Source organism: Chiroxiphia lanceolata, chromosome 12 (assembly GCF_009829145.1).
Source record: "Chiroxiphia lanceolata isolate bChiLan1 chromosome 12, bChiLan1.pri, whole genome shotgun sequence".
NCBI lineage: Eukaryota > Metazoa > Chordata > Aves > Passeriformes > Pipridae > Chiroxiphia > Chiroxiphia lanceolata.
Window position 1 is genome coordinate 673656 of NC_045648.1, and position 17272 is coordinate 690927.

The following is a 17272-nucleotide window of genomic DNA, read 5'->3' on the forward strand; positions in this document are numbered from 1 at the left end:
AGGGTATAACTTGGGGCATTGTTTGATCCATAGTTACATCTCTGTTGTTATTTATATGGCCTGGTAAACGGGGGCCAAGGAAGAAAGGATGATAAATTTGGAAGTCCTGTTTTTTCTAGCTCATGTCTATCACAGTGTCAGAGATCATTCAATTGTTACATGAAAGACATAAATTTATTATCTTCAGACAAAATCTGGGAGCTGGCAGTGAAATGAACGGGATGAAGGGAACGTTCCCAGCTTTTCTCTATTCCGTGTTATGTGACAGAGAGAGATGAAAGGAGGAAAACCACACCCCGAAGAGGTGGACAGACCGGGGCGTTCTGGTGCGGAGCAGGAGCACGGGGCGAGCGTGGTGGCCGCGCTCCCGTCAGAACTGCGGCCGTGGCACAGTTCATGCCCGCTTTCAGAGGGCACAGAGGCAGCGGGGCAGTGCCCGTGTGCCGCTCCCACCCGCTCCCACCCCGGGCTATCGGTCCCAGGGGCCGGGGCGGCTCCCGCGGCTGCGGCCCCGCGATAGCGCCGGGACGGGAGGGAGGGGAAGGAGCTTCCCCCGGGAGAGCCCCGCGCCTGCGGGCCCGGGAGCGGCAGGGCGGGCAGGGGCGGGAGCCCGGTCCCATCCCTATCCCTATCCCGATCCCGTTCCCACTGCCGATCCCATCCCCATCCCATCTCCATTCCCATCCCATCCCTCTCCCCGCCGTTCCCGCCATGGCGGCGGTGGCCCCGCCCCGGTGGGCGTGGCCGGGAGGGGCGTGGCCGCGCCGGCGCCGTCCCGTGGTGCCCCGCGCGCTGCCCCGCGGCCGGGCCGGGGCAAGATGGCGGCGGAGGCGGCGGACTCGTGGGGTGGGTGCGGCGGGGCCGGGGGCGCCGGGGGGGCCGGGGGCGCGGGGAGACCCCCGCCCCTCACCCGCTCCTCTCCCCACAGACGCCGACAGCTTCGAGGTGGTGGAGCCGGTGACGAAGCGGCTGGTGCCGGGGGTGGCCGGGGACCGCTGGGCCGGCGAGGATGAGGAGGACGATGTGAAGGTGCGGCGGGCGGGCCGGGCCGGGCCCCGCGGGGCGGGCGGGCTCTGCCGGGCGGCGGAGGGGCCGGGGCGGAGGGGCCGGGCCGCGTTCTGAGCGCCCCCGGGACGCGGCGGGGCCGGGCCGGGCCCCCACGGGCCGCGGGGGCTCCTCGGGGCGGGTCCCGCGGCTCCGCCCGGGCGGCAGCGACCCCGGGCCGGCCACGGCGGCGGGTCCGACACCGGGAGAGCCCGGGCCGGGCCCTGCCCGGTGCCCCCCGGCCCCCGCTGCCCTGGGCGTGCAGGGGAGGACAGGACAGACAGAGGCTCTGGAAGCCGAAGTGGCGCCTGCTGCTCCCTGCGGGATCCACCTGCTGCTTCCCGGGTCCTGGGCGCTTTCCCGGCCCTTCCTGCCCTCTCGGCCCGTGGCCGTCCCTGGGTGACACGGCACGGCCGGGTTTGATGACGGCAGTGCTGTGCTGGTGCTTCTCTGCTGACCAGAAACTTCTGGGTTGCCCCAGCACGTCTTTACCACCTGTTCTTACCTCTTCACAGCCCATGAAAAGGGTTGTTGCTCTGTTTCAGGGTGGTGTCTGTTTGGGATTGGGGTTGAAACGCGTGGATGGCCATTCCTGGTGTCTCTGAAGGCAGAGGTTCCCCAGGGGCTGTTTGCTCCTGCTTGCTTCCAGCTGCCCCTTAGCAGCGTGGTGGTGGCACAGAAACCTCCTCTGCTCCCTGTTCATATGGATGATGCAAAGGGGTGCCAGGGAACACACAGGGAATGTGCCAGATGGATTTCAAGGCCAGGTTGGACGGGGCTTGGAGCAGCCTGGGCTAGTGGAAGGTGTCCCTGCCCATGGAAGGGGATGGGACTGGATGGGCTTTAAGGTCCCTTCCAAACCAAACCACTTCAGGATTCCATGTGTAGAATTAGTCAATCAAAAAAGACCTTTTTGTTTCCAGCGCAGCCCTGGGACATTGTAACAGACCCTGGGGATGGGATGGGTCACTGTAACAGGGGGGAAGGTTCCTGCAGTTCCTGCCCTGGAGTGTTGCTGGTGCTGGGTGAGAACTGGGTTTGATGGCCTGGACACTGTTACCAGAATCTCTGGAAAACACCAGCAGTTGTTCTCAGGGCCCAGGGTGGGCCCATAAGCACTACAAAAAGTAGTTCATCTTCTCTTCTAGAAAGCCAAAAGTTACTAAATGTCCGTGAGTTACATTTGTCCACTTTCCTTCTTAAATTCAGTAACTGCCAGGCCTGGGGTGTCTCAGGTGGCACCTGGGAGCAGCAGGACAAGGACAGGAGTGGGAACAGCAGCTCCAGGCCTGGGAACATGTGGGGCTGCAGCTGGGTGGGAGTTACACAGGTGTGTGTGGGATCTGTACACCTGGGGTTTGTCCAGGTGCAGCTCTGACTCTTCTCTGTGACATTTCCTGTTCCTCCTTCCTTGGGAAGCTTTCCTGCTGGGATGGAGCGTGTCCAGGAGAGCTGGACTGGGCTGGTTCTCCTGAGCACACCTGGGGGTTCTGTGTCTGTTTAACAGAGGAACAAAGTTTCCTCACATGGAATCCCTGAATCCCAGACTGGTTTGGGCTGGAAGGGACCTTAAAGCTCATCCAGTCCCACCCCCTGCCATGAGCAGGGACACCTTCCACTGGGCCAGGTTGTTCCAACCTGGCTTTGGCCACTTCCAGGGATCCAGGGGCAGCCACAGCTTCTCTGGGCAACCTGTGCCAGGGCCTCCCCACCCTCCCAGGGAAGGGTTATTCCCAATATCCCATCTATCCCTGTCCTCTGGCAGTGGGAAGCCATTTTACATCTTACATTTTATATCTTACATGTAATAAGAATGCAGCTGCTTAACTATTTCCAGGGGATTATGGATTTAGAACTGGAGCTCCATCTAGAGAGGATCCAGCAAAGGCAGGTGGTTTGTTTTGGTTTATTTTCCTTTGTTTTGCTCTTCCTGCCCAAACCCCAAAGCCCCCAGAGCTGGGCTGGGGGTGGTGTCAGGTTCTGGATTCCTCAGTGCAAGGGCCCCCTGTGGGGAAATTCCCACAGGAGGGAAGTGACGTGGCCTAAACCAGCAGCACAAAGTGTTTGGTGAGCGGGATTGTCCCAGGGTATGTCACGCTCTGGAATGTGCTTTGTGTCTTCAGATCTGGAGTTTATTTTGGATGGTTCTTTAGCAGTGAACTTGCATTAACTGTTAGTTGGGAAATGTCGACTTCCCCAGGTTTAAAATTAGCCCCTTTGGTAACAGAACTCCTCAGTGCTCCCCAGCACACGCGTTCCCGGCGTTGGGCCTCTGCCAGGGAATTTTGATGTATTGACTCAGTGCTGGCAGAGCCAGAGCTGGGCAGTGCCTCTTCCCACCCACGTGCCCTGGACCTGTCACTTCCCAGTCCTGTCTCCTTGGAAGTTGTTTCAGGAGCCCTGATGTGGACAAGATGCAGAAACAGTGTTGAAATGCTTGGAATAAAGGTGTTCTCTTGGAATTACTGTAGCAGTGCAAAGACACAGCACTGAGGCAGTTTGCTCTTCCTCCAGGAGAGCTCCCTGGAGTTTATAGACCAGGCACAGGTGGCAGGACATGGAATTCCCTGGAGTTCCTAGGCCAGCAGGGCTGGCAGGAGGGCTCTGCTGGGGGTCAGAGCATGTCCCATCACCTGCAGCCCCTGCCCACGTGCCCTCTGGGAGGTCTCCCACAGTGCCATGGAGTGTTTTCCCTCCATCCCTCCTGGCCAGGCCCTTCCCCTGGAGGTTGGCCCTGGTTCCCAGCCCTGGTTCCCAGCCCTGGCCATGGAGGATGGGGCAGGGGCAGAGGCAGCTCCTGCAGTGCTGAGTGCAGCTATTTAAGAAGTGGGTGTAACAAACTCTTAATTAGATGGGAGCTAAAATAATGCTGCTCCAGATTCAAGTCAGCTCCTTGGAATGTGGCAGGGAAGCCGAGTCCCTTGGAAGTGCCAATTACCCGGGGTGAGCTGGTGGATGGACTCGGTGTCTCCTTGCTGGGATCAGCACATCCCAGTGGGACGTGGGGCTCTGCACCAACCCCTCTGGGGGAGCCTGCCAGGAAACTCCTGCCTGCTTTGCCTGGCCCCTCACATGGATGTGGGGAGGTGGGAAGAGTCCTCTGGTGGCTCCTTTGCTTATAAGAAAGCAGCCATCCTTTAGTCAGAACATTGGCCAGGGGAGGTTTAGGTGGGTTATCAGGAAGGTTTTTTGCATGGAAAGGGTTGTGCAGCCCTGGCACAGCTGCCCAGGGCAGTGGTGGAGTCCCCATCCCTGGAAGTGCTCACAAAACATGAGGACATGGCACCTGGGGACTTGGGTTAGTGGTGAACATGGGGCTTGATGATTTTAGAGGTCCCCTCCCACCTGAATGATTCCCTGAAAACCTGTTCAAAACTGTGGTCTTGTGGCTGTTGGAATTCCTGCCTAACTCTGGGCTCCCTGTGTCCTCCTCTGCTTCCTGCCTCTTCCCCTGCTCCCTCAGCATGGCTTTGTGTGCTGGTGGTGTGTTGGCAGCAGCTCCAGGAGGTTTTCACCTGGGCTCTGCAGTTCCATGGGCACCATGGGAATGCTTTCCCAGCACAGAGAGCGGGGCCCTGGGAGCGGTGTTGAACCAGAACAGCCTGTGCTGGTTTCAGATGGTTCCAGCAGAGCCACATCCACCTTCAGTGCTGTTCCAGGGTCTCATGATACAAGAAATGAGAATAAAATCCTGTTTCATGGGGGGGTGTTTGGCTGTTTGTGACCTGGCTGTTGCAGCTATTGACATGAACTGATTGTTTGACCAAAAACTGCCTTTTTCTTGGTAAGAACTTGTCCAAAACAGCCTGGACCGCCCCCAGAGACCTGTACTGCAGCTCCCACAGCTCCCTCACTCTGACACCTGAGATTGATGGGTTTGTGGGCATTTAAAGAGATTCAGGGTATCTCTAAAAGAATCTTTATTGCTTTGCAGGATAACTGGGATGATGAGGAGGAAGAGGAGGAGGTAAAGGAGACAGAGGTAAAACAAGGTAAGACTTCAAGGTAACACTTGGCTCTGTCCCAGCATCAGAACAGACACTGATTTTGTCTGGAGGTGTGTGAGGATCCAAACCTGGGCTGGGCTTGGGTTTAACAAAAGGGTGTCTTTGCCTCTGTGTTCAGGCCCCAGCAGCTGAGCTGGGTGGCTTTGAGTGTTTATGATTGGGGGGGGAAAAACCTCATCCTCAGAACTCCTGAGAGCTGCATTTATTGTTCCATGTCTTACAGAACCGAAAGTTTCAGAAAAAAAGAAAATAGCAGAAAAAATCAAAGAAAAAGAAAAGCTACAGAAGAAAAAGCAAGAGGAGCTTAAAAAAAGGGTAATTCTGATTTCTTCTGGGTTGTATAAATTGCGGAGGGCAGGTTTGATGGGTTGTTTTGGAGGTTGAACAAGACCTGCAAAGGTCTTGACTCGTCTGACAGACCAACCTTGGGTGTTGTAGGTGATCCCACCCAGGGCTTTAGTTCCTGTGTGACTGAACCAGTGAGGGGAGCAGTGTTATCCCAGTTCCTTTGGGTGCACCACATGATTGGAGGGGCAGGTGTGGGAGCTCAGTGTGGTGTTCCTCCCATGGCTTGTGAGATGCCCATTCCTTGGCACGGGGCACTGCTCCAGGAGGGGGTTCCCAGCTCTGTCCAGGCTGACCTGGGGCAGGAGGGAGCAGTTCAGTGGCCCTGCAGGAGCCCCCACGTCCCAAAGGTGCCATTTTCTCCTGTGTGCATATCCCCCCAGTTAGAGGCACCAGAGGAGCAGAAGGAGCTCACACCAGAAGAACAGTTGGCAGACAAACTACGGCTAAAGAAGCTACAAGAGGAGTCAGACCTGGAGTTAGCAAAGGAAACATTTGGTGAGTGTCAAATCAATCAACCTGCAGGAGCCTGCAAAGGCTGAGCAGGGCTTGGCTCTCAGCACTGAGCTGTGGCACTGAGAACAGAGAACTGGCAGAGATGCTGATGCACAGCAGCATTCCTCAGAGGGAAGTGTCTTCCCTTGGTTACAGTGGGTGATTCAGCTCATTGCTCAGGGGAAATGGTGCTGAGAGTTGTCAGAGTGCAGTGCTTGGGGGTGCACTGGATACACCCACAAAGAACCAACCCAAGTTCTGCACTCAGGAGCCTGAGACAGGAATGGTTTATCTGAGGGGAAAGGGACCTCGTGCAGTGCAGGTTGTCCAGAGAACAGGAATAGCTGGGTCAAACTTCTGAGCTTGAAAGAGGGTTGGAGGCAGACTTTGGACAAGGGAGAATGGCTTCCCACTGCCAGAGGGCAGGGTTAGATGAGATACTGGGAATGATTCTCCCCTGGGAGGGTGGGGAGGCCCTGGCACAGGTTGCCCAGAGGAGCTGTGGCTGCCCCTGGATCCCTGGAAGTGTCCAAGGCCAGGTTGGACAGGGCTTGGAGCAACCTGGGCTGGTGGAAGGTGTCCCTGCCCATGGCAGGGGGTGGGACTGGATCATCTTTAATGTCCCTTCCAGCCCAAACCATTCCAGGATTCTTTGAAATTCCAAAGTTTTGCAGCAAAATCCCCTCCTGTGAGGCCCAGGAGTCAGGGCTGGCTCTGTGAGGGGCAGAGCTCGGTGGGGTGGGAGCAGCCAGGCCAGCTCCAGGGTCACCTTTTAGGGTCCCAGCTCATGTCCTCTGTAACCTCTGTCTTTCCACGCAGGTGTAAATAACACTTGTGGAATAGATGCCATGAATCCCTCTACAAAAGATGACTTCACGGAATTTGGCAAACTCCTAAAGGAGAAAATCACACAGTACGAGAAGTCGTTACATTACGCCGCGTTTTTGGAAGCGTTAGTTCGGGACGTCTGTATTTCCTGTAAGTTCAGACAGCCCACAGCTGGGATGGAGCTGGAGTGGAAAACATGCTGTGATAGGGAATGCTCAGTGGAGAGGGCTCTGTGGAGTTTGCACTAAATGAAGCACTGACCTGATTCCATTCCCACAAAGTCCGTTAAGGATTCTCGTGCCAGAGCTGCTCTTTCTGCACATCAGTGAGAGACAGTCATTGAAAAAGTGTGAATTTTTATACTTATCTAAATCCTGCATGTTTTCCTTCAAGCCTTTTTTAATAATAATAATAATAATAATAATAATAATAAAATTATTCTCTAAGGCAGATAACTTGAGTTTCCCTCATCTGGGGGGAAACAATTCTAAAATAGAGTTTGTGTAATTCTGGGACTGCAGAATAATTGTTCTGGAATTCAGTGTGTAACTACACAGAGAGAAACTACTTCAAACTCCTTTTCCCACTGCCCTGGTGGCTGAAGCACTTGGAGAACTCAGTGGGATCTGTCCTGTCCTGTCTCCAGTTGTCCTTCAGGGAGCGGTAACTGGATCCCGGTGAGGGTAAATCCAGCCATCCTGCCTGGCAGCTGGGACCTTCCATCTCAGACAGATTCCAGAGCCCGTAAGGGGAGGGACTGCCAACACCTCCCCATTTAGTGACAGTAATTTATTGTTAATCCACTGCTCCTTTTGATACATTTTACTGTGTCCGTTATTTTCCTCTTCAGATGCCTCATTAGGACTCTTGTGTTCAGTAACTTAATTTGCAAGTTTTACCTTCTACAACACTCCAAGGTACCAGCTGGAATCCTTGTTAGGATTGTAAGGACCAGAACCTTTCACTCTGATTTGGTGATTTAAATGAAGATCCTGCCCATAGTTGCACTAATGCTTGGCTCTAGCTTTAGAGGCTGTTGATGTTATTTAACATTTGACTGCATTGTAAGAACGTTGATAAGGAATCTTTTTCTTTTATCCTTTCCCCCCCCCATGCAGTGGAAGTGGATGATTTGAAAAAGATCACAAACACTCTGACAGTACTATGCAGTGAAAAACAAAAACAAGAGAAGGTAAGATTGCTCAGGGCTCAGAGCACCTGCGGGGGCTCCCCTGGGACATGGTGACAGGGTAACTCTGGGTTTGGGGTGAGTGGGAGGAGGGGAAATGGGCCCCTTGGATGCTGCTGTAGTGTTAAATCCTCTTTGCTGTGTGAGGTGAGCAGGAGTTGATTGACTCTCGAGATTCCAGGCAAAACATGGATTGATTCCCATCCAGAGAGCGGGTGGGGTGGGAACATCAGCACTGGTACACTGAGCACAGGGTTTGTGAGTGCTCCTACCCAGTGGGGTCACTGACTGGGGCAGTGACAGAGCCCTGGCCGTGTCCAATAAACATCCTCCTCCCCCTCCTGCAGAATAAAGCCAGGAAGAAGAAAAAAGGGGTTGTTCCTGGAGGGGGGCTGAAGGCGACGATGAAAGACGACCTGGCCGACTACGGGGGCTACGACGGCGAGTACGTACAAGACTTTGAAGACTTCATGTGACATTTATCTTCCTTCTGTTGTCTTTCTGTTGCCCATAATCCCTTAAACATGTAGCACAACTTTTCTTCCTTTAAATTCTGCCAAATGCTACAATCAGAATTGCAGTATCTGTGTGCTGGGGGTTGGACGTGCCCAGCCCCGGGCGGAAGCTCTGGGCAGGGGAAGGGAAAAGGTCTGAAAATTGCAGTTAAAAACCCAAAATTCTGATAATGGGCACTGCTGCTATTTAATTTGATAGCAACAGCCACTAAATTGGGAAGGAATTGGAAAGGGGTGAAGGATTACAACCAGCACAGCTCCATGGCATGGCCTCACCTGCCCCTGTCCAGGGCCAGGGCCATGAGCACGAGCAGTTTGCAGCAGGGTGTGCACGTAGAGTTCCAGTCGCTTTGTCTTGAGTTAGAGCTTGAGGTTCTCAGTATTTTGGGAAGGGCACTGCTAACTTCAGTGTGGGATACTGCACCTGGGAGCCTGTCCCCTGGGCCAGCCCCTGCTCCACAGCCTGACCCTGAGCAGCAGCTGCTGGGGCAGAGCAAGGCAAACCCACTTGTGTCTCCAGGATGAACTTTAGTTCCATTCACCTAAATTTCTACTAATGCAGCTGTTGGGGTGGGTGTTCTTTAACAGTTAATTAATGGGTTTAAGTGTAAAACAAAAACCAAACCACAAGACTTCCTTGGGGCTCTCCTGGGTTGTGGTGGGTCTTTCATGACTCAGCCCTTTTCTTCCATTAAAAACCAGACTTGCTTTGCAAACTGCAGCAGTTCCTCCGGTTGGGCAAATTGTTATGTTAACAATTACAACATCTGCAATGTTTTATAAAGCAACTAATTTAATAAAAATCACTATTGAGGACTTCACCAGGCTGGCCTTGGAGCAGTTCTTTTGGGACTGACAAGAAATACCTGAAGAGGGAGCTTTGCGAAGCTAAGGTGTGCTGGGCCTGTGCTGGCTGCCTGAGCCTGGAAAGGAGGTTAATATTTATATAAATATTTATATTTAATATCTAGATTAATGTTTAATAACAGTAAGAATTCATTTGCACTCAATTACTTCTTTTACTTCAGGACAGCAGAATTAGGAAGGTGCTGTTTGGAGCTATACAAGACCTTAGAAAACAAGCCCAGTCTAAGCAGACTGGACTCAGAGTATGGATTATCCTCGTGTGTACCTGAAACCTTTACAAATTCTGCTTATTCCACCCCCTTGTACTGGACATTCTGCACAGCTGTTTGGATACAATTCCTGGGGTGCTCCTTCCCCCACCCCAAAATTTAAAGGGCTGCTGGATCTTTGCTCTGTCCCCACCTGTGCCACTCTATCTGCTGGTGACTCCAGTCATTTATAAACAATAAGATTTATTATTATACAAATACAATTTTAGGTTAACACAGTCTCAGAATTTAAAATATTTACAACCACCACCAGATTTCTGGAGTAACTTTCTCTCAGCAGCAGAGCCCTGGGAGCAGGTCACTGATAAAATCTCTGTTATCAGCACTGACCCTGCAGGAAGTGTTGCAGCCGTGCTCCAGGGCTGGAATTCAGTTGGATAACAGGTCATTGAGGCAGCAGCCTGTCTGAGGGTCCTTCAGCAGGGAATTCGCCACATCATAGAACTTGTGGTCATAGGCCAGCCTGTAGTAGGTGTAAATGTCCTCACAGTGGGCGAGGAACCGCTTCAGGTTCTTCAGAGCAGAATCAGCAGGGGGGTGTTGTTGGACCCTGAAAACAATCGCACTGTAACTGAAACAGAAAAGCTTCCCAGGCACAAAGAGACTCCTGGTCTGGGCCTGTAACAAGAGCTCCCTGTTTGTCCAGCTCAGGAACAAGGGTGGAGCAGTGCTTCTTCCACACTGTGCTCAGGAAACTAAACCTGCAAAGAAATTGGCCCTGCTGGGGGAAGGAGGCCCTGGCACAGGTTGCCCAGAGAAGCTGTGGCTGCCCCTGGATCCCTGGAAGTGTCCAAGGCCAGGTTGGACAGGGCTTGGAGCAACCTGGTCTAGTAGAAGGTGTCCCTGAGTTGGAACAGGATGGGCATTAGGGTCCCTCCCAACCCAACCCATTCCAGGATTCCACCTCCAGCCCCTGCATATCATGAGAAAGGTTTGACACTTCCACGCTGTCAAAGCTGCTCCTCCCGAGGTCCCTGTGGAGAACAAAGCTGAACCTGGAGCACAGAACTCACTTCTTGGCCACCTCCTCGAACAGGCTGGGCCTCAGTGGCCTCTGCTGCTTGAACTCCTCCAGGTAGGTGAAGTCCCCCTTGGTGATCACCTGCTGGTGCAGAACCTCAGCCCAGTCTGGGAGGAACTCGTAGGCCTCGGCCACGATGGCTGCCTGCAGGGAGAGCAGGGCTGCAGTGACACAGGAAAGGGCTGATGGCACAGAAAACACTGCAACAGCCCAGGTCTTCTGCTTGGCCCAGCTCTTGATGCTGCTCTTGAGAGCAGCTGAGTGCAGAGGAACAAAGGTAACAAAGTGTACATAATAAACCACCACACCTCCTTAACCCTTAAACAAGATGTCAGAAGGGGGTTGTCTGTTGTCTTTTGAATAAACCCTTTTGTTTCTTATTTCCAAATTTACAAACTGATGGATGCCAATGTAAATTAGATTTAAAGCCCATCCAGTCCCACCCCCTGCCATGGGCAGGGACACCTTCCACCAGCCCAGGTTGCTCCAAGCCCTGTCCAACCTGGCCTTGGACACTTCCAGGGATCCAGGGGCAGCCACAGCTTCTCTGGGCAACCTGTGCCAGGGCCTGCCCACCCTCACAGGGAAGAACTTTTTCCCAATATCCCACCTAACCCTGCCCTCTGGCAGTGGGAAGCCATTCCCTGTGTCCTGTCCCTCCAGGCCCTTGTATATCACAGGATATATATTTGGGACAACAGCCCTGGGCCGTGGTGGCCCTGTGGAAGGTCTGGGCAGTGCCCCCAGGACACAGTGCCCGGGTTCTGCTCTGTGAAACAGCCACTGCCAACAGAGTGACCCGAGGGAGCCCAGCTCACCTGGTAGAACCTGGGCAGGGCCAGGATGGTGTCCATCAGGTCCTGCCTGCCCAGGTTGATGATCCTGGTGCTCTGCCCTGAGCCCAGGAAGTGCAGCTGCAGCGTGATGAGCCTGGTGAGGCGGCGGCAGCGCAGGGACTGCCGCACACACGAGTCCTGCAACAACAGACCAGAGCAGCCCTGAGAGCAGCCAAGAGCTCACAGCTGGGCAGGGATGGGGAGCACTGCAGGTTTAGCACTGACCAGATTCCAGTAGTTTTAAACACAGCTTCACTCATAATACTTCCACCGTAATCACACCCTGATTTAAACACTTTGTTCTACTCTTACTCATTAAGCTCCTGGTCCCTGCTCTGAAACTGGGGAACTGAACTGTAACCCCCGGGGTTAAAGCCTGAGCAAGGGCCAGCACAGCACCCTGGGGCACAGCTGTTACTGGGAATGCTGGAGCTGTTGGGCTGCCACAGACAGAGATTCCCTGGCTCCTTTTCCAAAGGCCAGGATGCTGCAAACCTTCCCCAGAGCAGCTCTGGGTGGTCTCCCAGCTCAGCCCACTCCTGACGTGCTCCCAAATCTATACACAAGTTGTTCCACTCCACCTCACTTTACCTTGGAGTAACTTTCTGCTGCATCAATGAAGAGAGTCAGAGCTTTCAGCAGCAGCTTCTTTAAATTTGCAACATCCTGGAGAGACTCCTCTGAAACAGGAAAAAAAAAGAATAACCAATTATTTATAAAGGTAAGTTACAAAAATCCCTCCCAGTGCCAGGTCTGTCCCTGGTGGTGCCTCAGAAAGCAATAACAGACTAAATCAGAATTTTTGTTTTAAAAAAGCAGGAAAAAACACCCTCGCTGCCTGTTCAGTTGTTAATGGACCACAGGTACTGCCGGAGCCTGGCCAAGTGATTGCAGAAGTGGAAAGGAACCCCAGGCACACATCTGTGGTAGATCCCAGCAGTGATCATTACCAGATCAATTCAGAAATCATTGGCACAGCTCCTGCTTTAGCTGCTGGCCCAGCACTGGTTGCTGGCTCTGCAGAGCTCCCTGTGCCCCCAGCCCCTCCCAGCTGTGCAGGGCTCACACTGGGCACCCTGAACTCTTCCCTTGCACAGACATAAACCCAACACTCCACATACACACTCTACAAAACCAGTGTCCCATCCTGTTCAAGGGAGGAAAACATGGCTTGTCCCATGTGAGGTACCCAGGAATGATACATCCAGTAAGAGCCAAAAATGCCCCTCTCTGGAGAACACCCAGGCAGTCAGGAACCGTCAGGGACAAGAACGGCCCGGGCCGGGCAGGCAGGAGCAGTTCAAGGGGCGTTCCCAGACAAGCAGAGGGGCGTTCCCTCCCCTGCCCCGGGCTGTCGGCACTGACCCCAGGGCCGGGACTCGATGAGTTTGAGCTGGGTGCGGGCGGCGGCCTCGTGGTTCTCCCCGATCTCCCTGCACATGCTGAAGCACAGCGCGATCATGTTGTGCTTCTCGCTGTCCCCGGGCCGGCAGCGCTTGATGTACTCGAGCAGCGCCGTCTTCAGCGTCCCACTCTGGGGAGGGAGGGCACTCTGAGCCTGCGGGCTTGGCTGGCACCCACACCTTGGTACCCACAAGCAACTCTGGTACAACGTTCCCAAAAGTGACCATTACACTCTCCATACTCGGGAGTCATCCTTGGGCTCAACTACATCCTGCTGGGCAAGAAAATCCAGCACCTGGGCATTTCTCTACTTACAAATGTCAAAAGTGACTTGTTTTAAACAAAGCTATGAATATTATGGTTTTTAGAACCCCCATGAAACTTTAACTGGAAGTAAAAGCAAAGCAGGACATGAAAACTCTGACAATGCCAAGTCTGAAGTTTCAATGCCACTCTCATTGCACCCCTTGAACTAATTAGAAAAAACTGGTTCAACTAAACCTAGAATAACCCCAGAATTCATTTATTTCTACGAAACAAGACTCACAGTTCCCGCACTCCAATCCACGTTGTGTAAACACCAGTTTCTGACGCAGCCACCCCAGTCCCTGAGCGTTCCCCCCCCTCCTCCCTCCACGTACCGGGTCCAGTTTCTTCCTCATGAGCACCTCGAAGTGCTGCCTGTGGTGCAGCAGCTCAAAGATGTAGCTCATCTCCGTGTAGCGGCCGATGCCCGTCAGCAGCCGCACCTGCGGGAGCCAGAGCTGAACCTGGGCCAGGGCAGGGTGGGCACAGGGGCCACCCCAGCCTGGCACACATTCCCCTGCAGCCACAGGGGCCACCCCAGCCTGGCACACATTCCCCTGCAGCCACAGGGGCCACCCCAGCCTGGCACAGGGGCCACCCCAGCCTGGCACACGTTCCCCTGCAGCCACAGGGGGTTAGTTTTAAACCAACCTACTGCATCCTTTTTACAGTGAGGTGAAAGGACATCGTTTTACCAAATAAAAATAGGCAGGGAACATTTTAGCACGGACACCATTCCACTGGGCATGTCCCAGGAATCCTCCCAAGACAGGAATGAAAAATGCCCAACAGCCCAGTAACACATATCAGCACATTTCACCAGTGACTGAATTACTCTGACATTCCCATTCCACTGTTGCCACCTCACTATTCCACTATCTCCACCTCTTTTTCCAGAGAAGTCATTTAAGAGCATCTGTGACATAAAAATCATCACCTGCACACAGCAGACCAAACACTCAAGATCAGTCACTCAGAGGTGAATGACAGAACTGCATCCCTGGAAGTGTCCAAGGCCAGGCTGGACAGGGCTTGGAGCAACCTGGGCTAGTGGAAGGTGTCCCTGCCCATGGCAGGGGGTGGAACTGGTCCCCTCCAACCCAAGGCAGTCTGGGATTCTGGGATTCCATCACACACCTACTCCCCACACTGCTCACAGCAAAGCTACTGCTACAGTGTACAGGGACCCCTTCCCACAGCCCCTAGACAGGCACATCCAGGCCCTGGACAGGCACATCCAGGCCCTGGACAGGCACACCCAGCCCCTGGACAGGCACTGGGCCCCCCAGACACGTACCACCAGTCCATACTCCTCCTTAGGAGCCAGGTGCTGGTCTGTGAGGAGCCGTGCTGCCTGCAGGACTCGGGTGATCCCCTCCATGTGACAAGTCAGACTGAAGCATTTGTGGGCCAGGATCAGCAATTCTGTAACTGAAGAACAAAAGAACTCCAGGTGACTCTCCTGAAGTGATGCCATCCCTGCAGAGGATGCACAACCTCTCCAGGGACAAACAGCAGAACTGTAGGAGAGATTCCCCTGTGCAATCTTAAGGAGTAACAGTTTCTCTTAAGAGTGTTCATTCAGTCCGGGGATTTTGGATCATTTTTTGAAACATTATTTTATTTCACATGCACAAAACTTCCAAGCTCCTCCACCAAAAGCTGACTAACAGATAAATATATTAGCACCCCACCACCTGCCAGCTCTGCACTGGGAAAAAGAAGGCCACAAGTTTTGCATCTGGATTTAAAAAACCCAGAAAATCACAACATTCTCTTTCAAAATTTCAGGTCACTTAATGTGATATGACACTTAAATGACACACTGATCTACTGTGCACATACTCACCTCAATTACTTTAATATCAAATTAAATTTAATATCAGATTTGAGATGAGTAATAAAGATCTCCCTCAGCATTGCTTCTCCTCTTTGTGCTGTGATTTTAAGGCACACAATGCCACCCTGGTTACACCAAGTATGATTTGCCATTTACTCACTGCATGACAGTTCCCCCCGTGGGACAGAGGCAATTTTATCCAGTAACTTCATGCCAACCAAGGTGTGATCCTGGCACAGCTTGGCAAGCTCCAGGAATGCCTGGCTCTCCACTGCAGGGTTCAGAACCTGCTTCTGTCCTGTGGTCAGAGAGAGAATCACGTCACTGATGATAACTGTTAGGAGAGAACAATTCTTATTTTTTATTATTAACAAAAAAATCCCAAACAAACAATCTGACTCCATCCAGACTGACTGAGGACTTGGGACTACAATCCTAAAGACACTTTTGATGTTATTTCTTTGTCAGTTCAACTGAATGAAATCCTACTGAACAACCACATTGCTGTATTTCTCATTTCACAAATTAAAAGAAAAGAAAGGTAAAACCCCCCTGGCCTTTTTTTAAAAAATACTAAATTCACGTTCACGAAAAATAAAACCTTAACTACTGCAACACCACGGTGTACACAGAACAACAATAAATAAACATTTGTATAAAACCCTCCCCAAGGGCTGCCCAAACCGACTGTAATTAGCACTCCAGGATCTCGAGAGCAAGGGCTGTTTCACACACAAACACCACACTCAGAGACAAACCCACTACAATCCGAGGTCGTTCCCACCTTTGCCCTCTGCGGGTGCCAGCAGCTCCTGGGTGATCTGCTCTGCCAGCAGCTGTGCCACAGCCCCGGGCTGCAGCCCCTGGCAGGCGATGAAGGCCTGTGCCCTGCGGCCCCGCTCCGGCCCGCGCCCCGCCAGGATGGCCCCCAGCACCTGCTCGGGGTCCTGCGCTGACATCTCGCTGAAGGAGCAGCCCAGTTCCTGGGAGACACAGGGGCACTCAGGAAACCCCAGCCCAGAACATCCCTGACCTGCAGGACATCGTCCTGACCACCTTCTCCAGGCAGGATTTGCAGTCCTGCACTCCCCGAGCTGTCGCCAGGGACAGAGGGGATTTCTTGAACCAAATATAAACCTTAACACCTTAACAATATTCCCTCCCAAACAAGGAATTGTGTTCTACTTATGAGTCTCCTTTTCCTCTCCTCTACATACCACAAACTCCCAGTGAAAGAGAGAAACCAGATTTCACATTTGGAAGGGCAGTGGGTGAGGCTCTGAGTGAGGCTCTGCTGTAACATCATAGCTTCACCAAATTACAAATTAATCAAAAAAATCTATCTCAGAAACACATTGATTGACCCTTAATTCAAAAGTGTGGAGATCCAGGTACAGGCCAGAAGGATATGGATGGGATAACAGGGAACAAGGCAGCCACATGACTAATTCTTCTTAGCAGCTCACTCTGAATATTCAAGGCATGAAAAATTCTGTAGGAAAATCTAAGAACCTCTGTGACAAGGATGATGCCAATATTTTTCCTGCCTGGTCAGAGCACGTGGGACTGCTGAGCCACTGCAGGCCCTGGGGAAAGGCTGCCCCTGCACTGCACTCTGTGCTGAACCCCAAGGGAGCTGCTGCCCTGTGTGCTCCAGTCTGGGGGATCCGGGGGGACAGCCCCCAGCAAGGGCCTGAGGCAAAGTGCTGGGGCAGCAGCATGTGCCGGGAAGGTCATTAGAAGGGCACAGCAGAGAGCCCCAGGCTGAACTGGGGCTCAGTGGGGTCAGGGCAGGGCCTGGGGAGCTGGGACCAGAGCCCCTTTCAGCCCCTTGTGCCCAGGGAGCATCCGGCCTTTTTCCACACAAAGGGTCAGTAACTTCACCCTCTGCAGCTTCTGAGCTTCCTTCACCCCCTTTACCCCTCCTGCCCAGAGCTGCAGCCCAGGCTGACACACACACAGCCCGTGTGCCCAGGGTGGTACCTTGGAGAGCTCATACAGGCACAGGACCTGCCTGCAGTAGTTCCTGCCGTGCACACACTCCTCTGTGAGAGCCTTCAGACTGGCCACCACCTCATCTGCTGGACAGGCAGCCACCAGGTGTGTCCAGTCTTCTAAGCTGGAGGCTGGAAATGAAAAAAAAAGGAACCATAAGGTTTTAGGGTACAAACAATATGACAGAAGAGAAATAAGCCAAAATATCCACACTAATATCTCAGATATAAAATTCCTAGGCATAAGATTATATAAGGGTTCAGCAGACTTTTCTGATGGCTTAGGATTCACTGACTCCATGTCTATTCAGC

General features: G+C 53.0%; 2 protein-coding genes across 4 annotated transcripts in view; one reads left to right on the top strand and one right to left on the bottom strand.

Moving 5' to 3' along the window:
- Nucleotides 1-788: 788 nt before the first annotated feature.
- EIF3J (eukaryotic translation initiation factor 3 subunit J) lies at nt 789-9244 on the top strand. Its single transcript, XM_032699787.1, has 8 exons — nt 789-846; nt 929-1029; nt 4979-5036; nt 5275-5366; nt 5780-5894; nt 6711-6869; nt 7838-7911; nt 8256-9244. The coding sequence occupies exons 1-8, from the start codon at nt 819-821 to the stop codon at nt 8382-8384; spliced, it is 756 nt and encodes a 251-aa protein (XP_032555678.1). The 5' UTR covers nt 789-818; the 3' UTR covers nt 8385-9244.
- Nucleotides 9245-9722: 478 nt separating this feature from the next.
- SPG11 (SPG11 vesicle trafficking associated, spatacsin) overlaps nt 9723-17272 on the bottom strand; it is a 28966-nt gene continuing 21416 nt past the window's right edge. Inside the window, exons 31-40 of one of the 3 annotated variants that reach the window (XM_032699785.1) lie at nt 16950-17092; nt 15751-15949; nt 15127-15264; nt 14424-14557; nt 13462-13569; nt 12782-12950; nt 12008-12096; nt 11399-11554; nt 10573-10724; nt 9723-10109 (exon numbers count right to left, since the gene is read on the bottom strand). In XM_032699785.1, the coding sequence (XP_032555676.1) occupies nt 9929-10109; nt 10573-10724; nt 11399-11554; nt 12008-12096; nt 12782-12950; nt 13462-13569; nt 14424-14557; nt 15127-15264; nt 15751-15949; nt 16950-17092 (1469 nt within the window). In that variant the 3' untranslated portion in view covers nt 9723-9928. Of the gene's footprint in view, nt 10110-10572; nt 10725-11398; nt 11555-12007; nt 12097-12781; nt 12951-13461; nt 13570-13708; nt 14329-14370; nt 14558-15126; nt 15265-15750; nt 15950-16949; nt 17093-17272 lie in introns of those variants that run through there. The other 2 variants (XR_004359213.1, XM_032699786.1) reach the window with 2 other exon arrangements.

What these genes read in the sequence shown, in the direction of transcription:
- EIF3J (XM_032699787.1), top strand. Translation starts at nt 819, where the DNA reads ATGGCGGCGGAGGCGGCGGACTCGTGGG. An exon ending in GTTAGCAAAGGAAACATTTG is followed by an intron (nt 5,895 to 6,710) that starts GTGAGTGTCAAA and finishes CTTTCCACGCAG; the next exon opens with GTGTAAATAACACTTGTGGA. An exon ending in AAAAACAAAAACAAGAGAAG is followed by an intron (nt 7,912 to 8,255) that starts GTAAGATTGCTC and finishes CCCCTCCTGCAG; the next exon opens with AATAAAGCCAGGAAGAAGAA.